This window comes from Danio rerio, chromosome 5 (genome assembly GCF_052040795.2).
Source record: "Danio rerio strain M-AB ecotype USA chromosome 5, GRCz13ab, whole genome shotgun sequence".
Classification (NCBI taxonomy): domain Eukaryota; kingdom Metazoa; phylum Chordata; class Actinopteri; order Cypriniformes; family Danionidae; genus Danio; species Danio rerio.
In genome coordinates this window covers 70,683,601-70,698,382 of record NC_141025.1, presented here as the reverse complement: position 1 = coordinate 70,698,382, position 14,782 = coordinate 70,683,601, and the positions used below count along the sequence as shown (strand labels likewise).

The 14,782-nt window shown below is 39.2% G+C and overlaps 1 protein-coding gene across 6 annotated transcripts in view; it reads left to right on the top strand.

Annotated features, from left to right (window-relative positions):
* Positions 1–14,742, top strand: part of cntrl (centriolin) — a 60,441-nt gene extending 45,699 nt beyond the window's left edge. For 2 of the 6 annotated variants that reach the window (XR_015491914.1, XR_015491915.1), the window contains 12 exons: positions 1,878–1,993; positions 2,077–2,285; positions 3,544–3,701; positions 3,793–3,857; positions 4,025–4,518; positions 7,166–7,358; positions 7,476–7,609; positions 11,389–11,526; positions 11,691–11,852; positions 12,059–12,121; positions 13,951–14,150; positions 14,239–14,416. Coding sequence is in view for 4 of the 6 variants with exons in the window: in XM_087254302.1 (XP_087110428.1) it covers positions 1,878–1,993; positions 2,077–2,285; positions 3,544–3,701; positions 3,793–3,857; positions 4,330–4,518; positions 7,166–7,358; positions 7,476–7,609; positions 11,389–11,526; positions 11,691–11,852; positions 12,059–12,121; positions 13,951–14,178 (1,655 nt within the window). In the remaining 2 variants the exon portion in view is untranslated. Of the gene's footprint in view, positions 1–1,877; positions 1,994–2,076; positions 2,286–3,543; positions 3,702–3,792; positions 3,858–4,024; positions 4,519–7,165; positions 7,359–7,475; positions 7,610–11,388; positions 11,527–11,690; positions 11,853–12,058; positions 12,122–13,950 lie in introns of all 6 variants that reach the window. The other 4 variants (XM_087254303.1, XM_087254301.1, XM_087254302.1 and 1 more) reach the window with 2 other exon arrangements.
* The last annotated feature ends 40 nt before the right edge of the window (positions 14,743–14,782 follow it).

The following is a 14,782-nucleotide window of genomic DNA, read 5'->3' as shown; positions in this document are numbered from 1 at the left end:
ATTGCTAAGCTTCATGTATATAAAATGTACATTTAAATGTACAAACTGTCACCTGACAGGTAGAGGACAGTCCAGCGATATCAGGGAGAAAATGAAGGCAAAGGCAGATTCTATGCTATAAATGTGATTGTTTTTATTGTAGTAAGTTATTATATATGAGCAATATCACACGAGTAGCAGTGTGCTATGGCTATATATAAGCACTGGTGGTAGGCGTGCATTGCAGCCAGGGCCGGAGCAAGCTGAACTGCCGCTCTAGACAGAGGACGATCATGCCGCCCTCAACCCCAATGTGAAAACGAAAGTGACCGGTTAGGAAAATGAAGTCGCGGACCTCTTTTCCAGCGCACTATGCACGGATATAAATGAGGACGCGCGGGTGCTGAGGGAGGGAGGGAGGTGTCGTGGACACTGCGCTCTCTATTCTGCCGCCCTATGAGCAGATATAACCGAGGACGCGCGGGTGTCGCGAACCTCAATTCTGCCGCCCTATGCGCGGATATAACTGAGGACACGCGGGTGCTGATGGAGGTGTCGCGGATGCCGCCCTCTCTATACTGCCGCCCTAGACGGCGGCCTAGGTTGCCTCTATGGACGCTCCGGCCCTGGTTGCGGCCGAGTGCCTTAGCGCCCCACCAGTGCTGATATACAGCCATAGCACACTGCTACTCGTGTGATATTGCGTTTATACAACAGTTCGATGGCACAGTCTTGTACATAAAAAAGAAAATCAAACACAGAGAGTCTAAAACCCTTTTGTATTAGGAACTACTTTCTTCCGCCATTTATTCACATCTGCAGCTGACGTCAGAACAGCAGAAGCTGTTACTAATTCACCAACGTCACTTTAGAGCTAGTATTTGAATGATTCTCTATAGCTTAATGTGAAGCGGCACTTCTGGTGTGTGACCCCCTTAAGGTGATGACAAAACAGCAGATTTTTGCTCACATTTCAACATTATAAGGCTGAACATGACATGAAATTAATAGACAGTGTCAACCTTCTTTGGCTGCCGACGAGCTCTCAGAAATTGTAAATATTTTAAAATAGCCACTATTCTTCCAAATAAACTGCATCGTTGCAATCTAAACAACTACAATCTCGACTAAAAAAGCCTCAAAAGGACATTTTGTTGTCCTAAGAACAGTAATATTTGTCAAACTGTAGCCTGCTTGTTTCTTGTGGTATGTGGGCGGAGTAATACACAGAGGTGAAGGGTGATGAGGCCTTTGTGTGATGTTACTGGCAAAATATATCACAGCTATCAGCCAATCAGATTCAAGAACCACACAGAACTGTTGTATATATATATATATATATATATATATATATATATATATATATATATATATATATATATATATATATATATATATATATATATATATACATATATATATACATACACATAAATTAACTGTATTGATCCTGCTATCTAAAACCACCCCAGTATCTAATGTTGCCCCTTGGAAAAAATAATTGCCCACCCCTGGCAATAGCATAATAGCACCGCTTAGGCGGGTATAAAGATAGAAAGGCTCCATTTGATTGGTGAAATTTAGATAAACAGCCTATGTATGCAGCACACAGATGCTTGGAACATATATAAATTTAGTTTGTTGCACCGCTCTACTATATAGATTATTGCATATGCTATGTTCTGCAGCCCTAAAGTACATCAATATGACAAAATATTAATATGACGTTAATTAATATTACTCTGTATAAACAATTATACTGTAACAATTACATGAGTAAATGCTTGTTGTAAAAAAAAATGTGTCAGAGTGGAAAAAATCTGTATATTTTGTATATTTTGAGATGAAATATAGTGACACTTAATTATTGTTCATATTTGGAATTTGTGTGCATTTAGAGCTGGCACGCATGTTGGAAATGATCCAGCTGGAAACTGGAGAATTAGAGGATGTGAAGCTTCAATGTAACCAGAAACTGGAGCAACTAGAGAAGAGCCAGGAAACTCTTCTGCAGGTCAGCTCTGAACATTTTTGTTTGTGTTTAATGTGAAACTGGAAGTGAGAAGTGAAGTTAACCCATGAGTGTCCACTTCTCAGGTGCGTGTGGAACTGCAGTGTGTGCAGCAGCAGCTTCAGGAGCAGCGTGGAGAGGCTGAGAGACAGATGGAGAAAGACAGAGTAGAGCTGGACTCGCTCCAGCAGAAGAGCCTCCACCTGCAACAGCAAACAGAGGCAGCAGTTCAAGAGAGGAGCAGCCTGCAGGAACAGTGCCGAAACCTGGAGGCCAGACGCACACATGCTCAGAGGTACTGAAGGGAAACAATTCCATTATTTTTCATTAGAGCTGTGCAAGTTAAAATATATATTGTATGGATAAAATTAAAAAGTCTATCTTTCAATATTATGCTTTTCGTTTACTTCGTGGTGTCACAAAATAAGTATGAACCGCACTTAGCAGTGAAAATGAAACCGAAAGCGTGCACATCATTTACTGAGCGTGATTTCCGTGACCGAGCTTTTCGCACTCCTCAGCTGTAATTTAGATCATTTCTACTTGCAATTATTGCTATGCCACCTCTTGCATGAAGTGTTATATGTTCTCAGGGCTTACCTGTACTCTTCTTTGCCCAAAGATCACATCCCCAGCCAGGGGGTTGTAGCGCTCACAAGCGCTCCTCCACAGAGTGCAGCAAGCTGCCTTTGTGCCTAATAAAATGGCCTTATTTTGCACACACCCCTGGTGTATTGTCTGTCCATTCATCTCCCAAGTCACATCAATCTTTTCTGATCCTTCCTTTAACAAACGAATGAATCGCCCACTGCGTGTAGACTACTGAATCACTTATTTCCCCTTACAAATCCAATAATATCCAGGTAAGCACAGCGTATTCATGACTCATGATGACTTTAGGATCTGTTTTTGCAGCTGTGTTAGAAACAGTTATGTTTCGTTGTTACGTCACGTCACGTCACACTCGATATAAAGACGATTCATTCTAACCACTATGAGTCGATTCCTTTTTTAGATGAATCAATAGTTTTAAAAACTGTGCACTTTCAGATTTAAGCTTTAGCTGGATATTTCACTTCACTTAGATCTGTGTAACACACTACACGGAAGCTCATTTTCGAAAACCCACAATAGGGGCTCTTTAAATAAAATAAACTTTTATCCTAATACGTTCTGGCCTTAACGCTATATTTCCTTTAGTCCAGATTCTTCAGTTCAAACATGTGCTGCTTATTTACCACACATCCACTTAATACATTACATTAAACATGTACACATGAACATCACCTTTGTGCTATATAACTGCATGTTAACTATGTTTATATATACTAATTATACCTGTTAAAAGCTATTATTAGTCACTAGGTAAAGTTATTTGTAACTTATAAAGCTATGGTAGTTAACAACCTTAACTTTCCGAATTTGTAATGCAATGATGTGCACCTTTTGTAAAGCTGCTTTGAAACAATACTTATTAAATTAAATAAATCTTGTACTGTAGACTTGCTGTTTCATTCTTATGGTTTAGCTGCTATGCATTGCTGTGGTTTCAGGTGTTTGGAAGCAGCAGAGACGAGGACGAGTGAAGCAGAAACTGAGCTTCTTAGAGTGCAGGCAGAGCTGAACAAACTACAGCAGGAGCTAAAACAAACACAAGACCTGCATCTGGAGATCAGCAGAGACAACGCTGCCGTGCAAAAGCGGCATGAGGGTATCCAATCGAATTTAACATCAGCTCTTTGCTGTTTACTTTCATGCACTGTGGGAATAAATCAACTGAAATGATTGTTTGTAACCCACAGAGGAACTGAGCAAACTCAAGAAACAGCTAGTGGACTCTCAGACTCTTGTAGATGAGGTTAGAGAGGTGAGAGATTCATTTCATTTCAACCACCAACTATTCCAACATATGATTTACGCAGTAGATGTTCTGCTAGCTGCAACCCAGTACTGGGAAACACCCATATACACTCTTACTTTCACAAACGCACTCATACACTACGGTCAATTTTTGTTTACTCAATTCACCTATAGCGTACGTCTTTGAACTGTGGGGGAAAGCGGAGCACCTGGAGGAAACCCACGCCAACACGGGGAGAACATGCAAACTCCACACAGAAATGCCAACTGGCCCAGCTGGGACTTGAACCAGCGATCTACTTGCTGTGAGGCGACAGTGCTAACCACTGAGTCACTGTGACGCCAGAGTCTGACATAAACCAAAAAAAATTAAAGGCTGCATTTAAACACTGTATAATTGAAAGACCCTATAAAAATACAGTGTTTGTTTCCAGACGTTGAAACACCATCGCAAAAGTGTTTCTCTTGTTAATGTTTAGGAAGGGAAGTCTGCACGAAAGCAGTGGGAAGAGCTTGTGAAGAAACAAAAAGAGCTAAAGGCTGAGCTGAAGGAGAGAGAGGAGAAGATCAGGAGGAGGCAACAAAAGATGGAGCGAATGGAGGAGCAGCTGCAGGAGCTCAAGGCGGAAATATCTGTGAAGCAGACACAGCTTGAAGACCATGAAAAGGTGAAGTGCCGTATTCACCTTATCCTCCGCCGACAAGCGGGCGCTGCCATTTGAATCTTTTTGGCTCGAGACTTCTGGTCTCATTCACTTCCATTCATTTTTTGACGTTAAAAACTGCTCGTTACGCTGCCTGATGATGCAATTTGATATTTTTTTATTATATTATTCTACTTGGTCTGTATAGTCATGCAAACATTTGTTTGTAAAGCAAGCAGTTTGACCATTTTCTGCCGTTTATTATTCTTAATCATTTCTCCCATAGGCGACTGAATCGGAAGTTCTAAGACAATCGCGAAAACAGGCGCACTTCCGCATTTTAGAATAAGGTCAATAGTGTCATCTGACAGTTCAATAGATATTTATTTCTATAGCGCTTGTACAATTTAGGTTGTGTCTAAGCACCTATTGATATGGTCAGTTCAGTTTTCAGAATTGAAGTTCAGTTCAGTTCAGTTTAGTGTGGTTATTTCACTGCTGGAAGTACAAACACTGAAGAACAAATCCATCGAGGCGCAGCTCTACAAGTCCCAGAATTTCAGACATATGGGTACCTAAAAACAAACACCGGTCCTTAAAAGTGCTTAAATAACGTTTGAAAAATCTTAAATGGAAATAGTGTACATTAACACTGAAAAATAGTGTAGTGTATTGAATTCAGTAGTGAATTCAACAATTTTTTTATTAAAGTTATATAAACTTTTTTAAAGATTTTGTAAATTACCTAGTTTAATGTAAATATTAAGTGTAAGTAAAATGTTAGGTCCTTTAAGGACTTTCATGGCGCTACATATGCTGGGGTATGAATTGGAAAGTTGCTTGATTTAAAATTAATGGTGCTTTAAAAAGTCCTTGAAATTCCTTAAATGTGCTGTTTATGAAAGTGTGGGAACCCTGATAATGGACTTCTTTACAATTTCAGTTTTCATCTTATAAAAATACAATCAAATGTGTATACAACAAGCTTATTTGTCCACGACCATAGTGTTGTATTGGATTAAAAGCCTTGGGACCTTATCCATTTGCATTTATGTCTCTTTATGTTTGGAATTAGAAGATATAAATGACTGTGCAGCAAACTAGGGGTCATTGCATTAGCTTCATAGATATTTTTTTGTAAAGAATGACCGAATCTTTCAATTCAAAAAGCAACATTGATTACATTTACATTTCTTCATTTAGCAGACACTGTTATTCGAAGAGACTTAGAAATGCGAATAATGGAAGCACGTCAAATCACCAGGAATCAACATGTAGATGCTGTGACACGTTTCAGTTAGTTCAACGTTGTATAAATAAATTGTTTAAAAAATTTTTTTTAAAACAAACAAAGAACAGATGTAGAACAAACAGATTTAAAATAGAAATGTAAGTGCTGTTGTTGGAGGGAAAAGACTTTTCAGTGAAAGTTTATTCATTCATTCATTCATATTCTTTTCGATTTTGCCCCTTTATTAATCCGGGGTCTCCACAGTGGAATAAACCGCCAACTCATCCAGCATATGTTTTACACATCCGATGCCCTTCCATCTGCATGCGAAAGAATTAGAATTTTGCCAAACAATAGTTGCATCCCAAGTGACTGTAGTGGCTATTTTCTCTAAGGAGGCTCTCTCAGTGGTCAAGAAACAAAGTCTTACCCGGGATGTCTTTTCAAAGTTTTATTCGTTATAAAGAAGATCACAATCATACAGCAACAACAGTTTCTGCAGAGTGAGATACTAAAGCAAAGTGTGTTCACCGTTTTATCTAGTTTGTACTGCTTACGAGGTCAACTCCCAATAAGGCCTCATCTGCATTTACGTCAGGCGTCTTCTGCTGTTCGTGCAATATGCTCATAACAACCACACATCTTTCTTAAGTAACCATACATTTCAGTGATGTATAGACCATAAATTCCAGTGATACGTACCCAGAGAAAAGAAATGTGTTCACCCCCACATAGTCAGATAAGGGAAATTCTTAAGGTAATCACAAAGTCCAGATAAGCACGCACCTAGAGAAATATAATTATGTATAAAAATGTACACATAGGTTTCATGGCGAACATACGGAGAACACAGATACACGCATATCTAAAAAATGAGTCTTAAACAAGTTTCCAATATATAAAGGTCATCTAAAAATGAATTTCCATTACATGACTCACTACGCACTTATACAATCAACCGTATATTGTGTCTTCCCAAAAGGAATGCTAAGGGAAATCCAAACTGTTTCCCTGTTAATATAGCATTTGCCAAATTAGTAAAATAAATTAGCAAACTACCAAGTAGTTACTGTAATGAGTACAGTCACTGAATTTTCTTTTCATTTATACTACAAAATGGCATGGAATAGTGCATAAGTATGCAATAGGAGACAGCTAATGTTGGTATTCCATTCAATTGGTTGGTATACCATCAAACCAGCCACACCCATAACCCAAAAAGACCCGCCCTTTTTGATATAACCGCTATAGTAAGACGTCCCTTACTGCTGATTAACTGCAAATGTTATTTGGGACTTGGTCCGACATTGTGGTCAAAATATTACTTAGTGTGCCTTTAAAGTTCGCATCGTTCCATGGTGCAGTTTTTAGAGAAACGAAATATTAAATGTTTGAGTTTTTAAGGCAATAGTGTTTGTGTTGTGTTGTGTGTATGTGTAGCTGATGAGGGTTCAGCAGCAGCAGAGCACTGATCTGGAGCAGCAGCTCAGGCTGAAGGAGCAGAAGCTGCAGGCAGTAGAGAGAGCTCTGGTCCTAAAGCTGGAGCGCACGGAGCAGCTGACGGTCGCAGACCTGGACCTGCAGGGGGAGTACAAGCACTGCACTGCACTACAACAGCAGGTGGATCAACTGGGTGAGCTGCGTGTGTGCGCGACATTACCACGTGATCCCTGTGTTCAGCCTGGTGAGTGTAGAGCAGCACGTCTTTGAATACTGAAGTCTGTGTGTATGTGTGTGTTTGTGTGTTCAGAGCAGGAGCTGTGTGAGCGGGACGCCAGACTCCAGCAGGCTTTTAAAGACACCCATTGCCTGCAGGAGACTCTGCTGTCTGAAAAGACTAACCACAGCCACACAAATAGGTCAAACCTGCAGAGAGTGGAAAAGGTGATTGGCTGAGGGATTCTTAAGTAGAGCACTTGCACTTTTTGGTTTTAGCATTTTCTCTTTTAATTTCAGACTGGAAGTATTTCATATAGTCATTTCATAGTCTTTATTCATATTTCATAGTAGCTTTGTATGTTTTAGAATTAAGTCTGTAATTTGTAGTCATTCCATGGTATTTATTTTATAGCTTTATTTAAATTTTTCAGGTTTCATTATAAACTTTCAATATAACGTTTCGTCAATATGTGCGTCCCAAATCGCATACTCATGCACTATTCTTTGTCATTTTGTAGAATAAATAATGTAAGTAGTGCATTGACACTGAAAACTCTAAACAGAATGAGTGCACTTTAAATACCTGGCTGATGCACTTATTCAACCGTTAAAATAAGTGTGGAATGTTGGACACTTCACTCACTCAGCAGCAGCTGCTTTAGGGGCGGGGCTATCGGGGACTGATGTTGGATTATTTTATTTATTTTGGATGGTGAAAGCAAAAGTCTCCAACAGAGTGATTCAGCCACCTCCTGATGGTGAATGCAGATATACTCATGGCAGGTATTATTTGGTAGTTTGGTCATTTATTTCACTAATTTGGCAACCGACAAACGTCATCAGGGAAACGGTTTGAATTTCCGCTTAGTAAAAAAAAAACATAAGTGCATAGTTTGCCATTTGGGATGCAGCTAATTTGTTATGTAGCTAATTTGGTTTACCAATTTCATTAACTTGGCATTTTGTTAATAGTATTAGCTTATTGTATTGTATTTATTTCAGTTTGAATTTAAATGTAATATTTTATATGTAATTTATAATTATTTATTTATTTGTTAGTTGCTTCTTTAATTTCTGTTGAGTTTTTTTTAAATAGAATAGAAATAAACACTTTTTAAGAAAGTTTCATTAGTTAATGTATTTACTAATATGAACTAATTATTAACAAAACATGTACAGCATTTATTAATCATAGGTCAAACATTTACTAATACATTATTAACATCCAAATTCATGCTTGATAACTTTAGTTACTAACAATGAACCACTGTATTGTCATGAAATTATGTTAGCTAACATGAAAAAATACTGTAATAAATGTATTTTCATTGTTTGTTTATGTTAGTAAATGCACAAATTAGCATTAACTAGGCCCACCCGGAATCTACGTGTGCAGAATTCCTCAGTTTTTCAGCCCATTGTTATTTTTTTTATTTACTTGTGTAAATGTGTGTAAATCTATATTTATTAAGTTTTTTAATTAATTACCGTAATATTATTGACTAATATAAAAATGTTCATCTGATTTATGTACAATGCAGTTTGTACAGTATTTTCTGTCTTTTAATAGATATATTATATGAAAAACTTGCTTTATTTACCAAATAAAGTGAATCTAATTGGATTTGCATTTTAAACATTAAATAAAAGTTAAAAAGATATTATTTTTTATTTCATATATTATGAAATAAATTATATATTATTATGTTTAATTATATATTATTATGTTTTAGTTATGATACTCCTAAAATAATTCAGAAGAAATCTGTAGACTTTTACCAAAATTCTCTGCAGAAATAGCAAAAAACGCCCGCAGATTCCGTCTGGCCCTAGCATTAACTAATACAACCTTATTGTGGGCGACACAGTGGTCTAGTGGTTAGCACTGTCCCCTCACAGCACGAAGGTTTCTGGTTTGAATGCCAGCTGATTCAGTTGGCAATCTGTGTGTAGTTTGCATGTTCTTCCTGTGTTGGCGTGGGTTTCTTCCGGGTGCTCTGTTTTCCCCCACAGTCCAAAGAAATACACTATGGGTGATTTGAATAAACTGAATTGGCCGTAGTGTAAGTGTGTGAATAAGTGTGCATGGATGTTTCCCAGTACTGGGTTGCAGCTGGAAGAGCATGCGCTGTGTAAAACATATGCTCGATAGGCTGGCGCATCATTCCGCTGTGGCGACCCCAGATTAATAAAGGGACTAAGCTGAAGGAAAATGAATGAATGAACCTATTTTAAAGTGTTACCAAAATAACTTTCATTTATTTTATTTGCTTAATACAAAAAAAAACATTATTATTGTTTTTCATTCTTTATAACAACAAAAACAACACAAAAGCACACAAACAGCGTAAATCATACGTGTTAATGATATAAATATAAATAATATGTGGTAGTCAACTTACAAATGAAAAGAAAATTAGCAAGGAAAAAATAATTATATAATAAACATGTTAATTATAATATTTAATGTATTTATTTTTATTTAAATATGTCACTATAAGCTTATTTTATTTAGTTACCGGTGCAGCATTTTTTATTTAATGTTATACAATGAAAACAAAGCATTTTAATTCAATGGAATTTATGTTTATTTCTTTAGCGCTTTTACAATGTAGGTTGTGTCTCTTAAGCAGCTTAACACAGAAGTTCTAGTAAATTGAAACTGTCAGTCCAGTTTTCAGAGTTGAAGTTCAGTTCAGTTCAGTTCAGTGTGGTTTAATTTTCACGGCTGAAAGTCCAAACACTGAAGAGCAAAGCCATCGATGCGCAGCTCCACAAGTCCCGAATCAAGCAAACCAGTGGCGACAGAGGCAAGGAACAAAACTTCACCAATTGACGAAAGTGAAGGAAAAAAAAACCTTGAGAGAAACCAGCCTCAGTCAGGCTTGGCCATTTCTCCTCTGGCTATTTCTCTTTTTAAATAGTTTTAGAATAATTGATTATAATTTTAGCATTATAAAACTTATTCGACTGATTCATTCATTCATTTTCTTTTCAGCTTAGTCCCTATTAATCAGGGGTCAACACAGCAGAATGAACCGCCAACTTATCCAGCACATGTTTTACGTGGCGGATGTCCTTACAGCTGCAACCCATCACTGGAAACATCGACACACTCATTCACACACATACACGACATACAATTTAGCTTACCCAATTCACCTTTACTAGGGTTCGGCCGATAGACGATGCCATCATCCATCACTGATGGCCAATAGACAACACGATGCTGAGCCAGCATCGCGATCCATCACCCCGCCCCCGTTGCAAAGCCGCTCACGAAAAATACACACTCAAGCCCTGTTTACACTAATACGTCTTAGTGTTAAAATGGCATTTTAGAAAGAAAATGATCCACATCCACACCGTTTTACCTAGCATTTCTGAACAGCCCTCCGTCCGCTGAAAACGCACATCACATGACCAAACACACGCAGCCACACGCTGTCATGCGCTCCTCTGAGCTCCAGGCAGGGAGCAGTACACGTCAGAGAGTTCATGAAGGCTTTACAGCTGGATTGGTTCTCACTACAGTTGTTAAATGTGTTGTTCTGACATCCCAAGTCTCCCGGGCGTTCCGGGAGTTTCTATGCATTTGTGGCACTCATAATGCCCGCAAAGGAGTGATAATCTCCCGGGAACCTGGAGGAAACCCATGCCAACACGGGGAGAACATGCAAACTCCACATAGAAACACCAACTGACCCAGCCGAGGCTCAAACCAGCGACCTTCTTGCTGTGAGGCGATCATGCTACCCACTGCAACCTTATTCGACTGATATATCTGCCAATTGTAAGACCAATGCCACTAAAATAATATTTGAAAAACTAGGATAAATGAAAGCATATTTAATAAAGCAGTTATCCAGTACTGTTATTGTCTTAATATGACATTTTCATGGTTCATTATATTGTGTTCACATTATTGTTTTAACATTCTTGTATTTGACAGTCTTTTTATTACTACTCCATCTCTAATATTTACTAACTAGAGCTTGTTTCAGGATCGCGTGCGTCTCCAAAGTGACCTGCTGACTATCGAAAAATCTGCCCAAGAAAACCACCAACAAGCCAGAACACTACAAAAACAGCTCGGCACCATTTCCCAAGAGCTCCTCAGCCTCAAAGACACAGTTCAAACAGTAATTATCACCGCAAATGAGCAGTGGATCTGCTGCAGATACACAAATTGGCTCTACTTTTTCTGCTAGTTTTGTCTGGAGTGATTTCTGAAGCTCATGTGATGTTGCTGTGTGGTTATGAGCGAGCAGGACAGGAGTGAATGACTGTCATGTGCTTCTCTCAGCTGCAGAAGCAGGAGGAGGAGAGCAGTAGTGCATTCTGGGAGATCAACCGCAGCACAGCGGAGCTCGAGACGCCCTCTAGTGCCTCCTCAGACACTGACAGCCTGAAAGAGAACCGGCCTGCTGTTACACTCTCCATGGGGAATCCGGCATACAACACTGAAGTCAGTCTTTCTTTTTAAGTTTTAATTCTTCATATACCTGAAATATCTGATCATTCCGTTGAACTCGATATGTTGTCTCTAGCTCTCACATCATGTTTATGCTTTTGCATTATTTGAATCTAGTGCATTTGCAAACTAAGTGTCAGTAATGCATCAAGAGCATAGATGCAGTACACAGGCTAATGTTGATAATTTGCTGTTAACAGGATGAACAGTGGCGAGGAGAAGCACTGAGAGAGAGACTGAGGCAGCAGGAGGACCACCTGAAGGTGCAGCTACAAATATCATTCGACCACAAATGATACAATGTCAAAGCAGGGGTGCCCAGCTTTTCTCCTGGAGAGCTTCTGTCATGCAGAATCTGATCAAATTAGTTAGAATTTACTCTTCAGAAATTAGTCCTTAACGATTAAAACCAGCAAGCATTTATTGTTTAATAGGTTTCTACACATAAACATTAATTTAGATGAATGAATAACCTCATAGTCTGCAATTACACAGTGTGCATGATTTGTTTGATGACTTGTGTATTTTTGAATAATTAGATTTACACTGACAGCCCAAGTTTAGCTTTGTTTTAGCCAACCCTGCTGAAAAATCCAGCTTAAACCAGCCTAGGCTGGTTGGCTGGTTTTAGCTGGTCTACCAGACTGGTTTTAGAGGGGTTTTGGCCATTTCCAGGCTGGTTTCCAGCCATTTCCAGCCTGGTCTTAGCTGGTCAGGCTGGAAAATTACCAGCCAAATCCAGCTAAAACCAGCTTGACCAGCCTGGTTTAAGCTGGATATAGGCTGGTCAAGCTGCTTTTAGCTGGTCATCTCCCAGCTAAGACCAGGCTGGAAATGGCTGGAAACCAGCCTGGAAGTGGCCAAAACCCCTCTAAAACCAGCCTGGTTGACCAGCTAAAACCAGCCAATCAGCCTAGGCTGGTTTAAGATGGATTTTTTAACAGCGAAGTCTGTTAGAAGTCAGCAAAACACAAAACCAAATGTATAGCCACTACATACAATGGACAGGGTGGGCCATTTATATGGATACACCTTAATCAAATGAGAATGGTTGGTTATATTGACGTTCTGTTTGTAGCACATTAGTATATGTAAGGGGGCAAACTTTTCAAGATGGATGGTGACCATGGTGGCCATTTTGAATTCGGCCATCTTGGATCCAACTTTTGTTTTTTCAATAGGAAGAGGGTCATTTAACACATCAAACTCATTGGGAATTTCACAAGAAAAACAATGGTGTGCTAACAGGTTTTAACGTAACTTTATTCTTTCATGAGTTATTTACAAGTTTCTGACCACTTATAAAATGTGTTCAGTGTGCTGCCCATTGTATTGGATTGTCAATGCAACCCTCTTCTCCCACTCTTCACACGCTGATAGCAACACCGCAGGAGAAATGCCAGCACAGGCTTCCAGTATCCGTAGGTTCAGGTGCTGCACATCTTACATCTTCACACCATAGACAGCAAAGATAGTGGGGCCTTTCTTCATCAATGGAAACCTCAAGGCCACTGGATATTTGAAATTGCTACATGTGGATGTGTTTCCCTCTTTATGGACTAAGGCTGGCACGTTCTCTGAGTGTTTTCAGCAAGATGGTGCACCACCAGATTATGGGTGTCAGGTCTGAGCATTCCTAGATGAACAGTTTCCTAAAAAGTGGATTGGTCATCGTGGGCCAATTGAATGGCCCCTAAGGTCTCCCAATCTGACCACCTCAGACTTTTATCTTTGGGGTCATCTGAAGGCAATTGTCTATGGTGTGAAGATACAAGATGTGCAGCTCCAAGAATGTCATTAGAACACAATAATGCATTTCCGTGGAACGAGTTACACCCAGCTCTGGGCATATAATACAGTAGCGTAGTACATTTTTTTAGCCATATAACTGGCGGTTTTAGGTAGACTACTAGTGGTTTTAGTGTTAAACAGAAACAAAGAAATGCCCATTGCCCAAGCAAGTGTTTTGGTCCAGGTTGGAGTTAAACTCTGCAAGAATTTATTTAACCTATCCAAAAGCAGAATTGGACACCTCTGTGATACACAGATTTTCCAATTGTAACTGTGTGATTTGGTTGTTTATGGTTTGCAGGTTCAGCTGCGCAGACGCATGTTCTCCCAGCAGGAGGCTCTGAGTCAGCGAAGACTGCAGACTGAGGGCAGCATTCAGGGCCTGCGCAGACGCGTGGACAAACTGGACCAGCTCCTCGGCAGCACTTCCAAAGACTGCTCTTATCTGTCTGACCAGGAACTTCTGCCAAAACACACCAATGGACGAGATCGGAAGAAATGGTCCGCTGATCCTTTTGAATTGACATAAGCATTCATTAGCACTTTACTTCACATACATGAAAGGAAAAAGTTCCATTATTTCTGTCAGATTATGAAAGGAGATGCAGTCAGAGGAGCAGTTTGATTCTGCAGGTACCAGAAAGAGCACTGAGGCTGGATATACTACAGCTTAAAAAAGAAAATAGTTGACCGTCGATTTCCCGCTACAAATAGGGAAGCTGAAACCTGAGGTAAAATGAAGATGGAAGTTTATTCTCTACCTCTGATTTGGTGCCTTGTGAAATATTTTTTTTTTTACAAAAGTGTGCCTTTGAACTGCTTGCTCATGGTAAAGTAGTGGGTGTTCTGAGTGTTTACAGGTGAAACGGACACTTGAAGGAAGGTTTCGGGTTTCACCTTATTGTAACACTCATTGTGAACTGCTGGGACAAAACCCCGAATGCCCTTCGGAATCAAATGTTCATTTTTACATTGTTGTCACAAATTACCGTGTATCCAATGCCAAGATATGCAGAGTATTTATTACAGCACTTCTTTATATACACTTTGTATTCAGATATGTGCAATACAATGAGTTTTCTATCTTCTCGTCGAGCTGTATCATATGTCGTTATTGCTTATACACAAGTGCG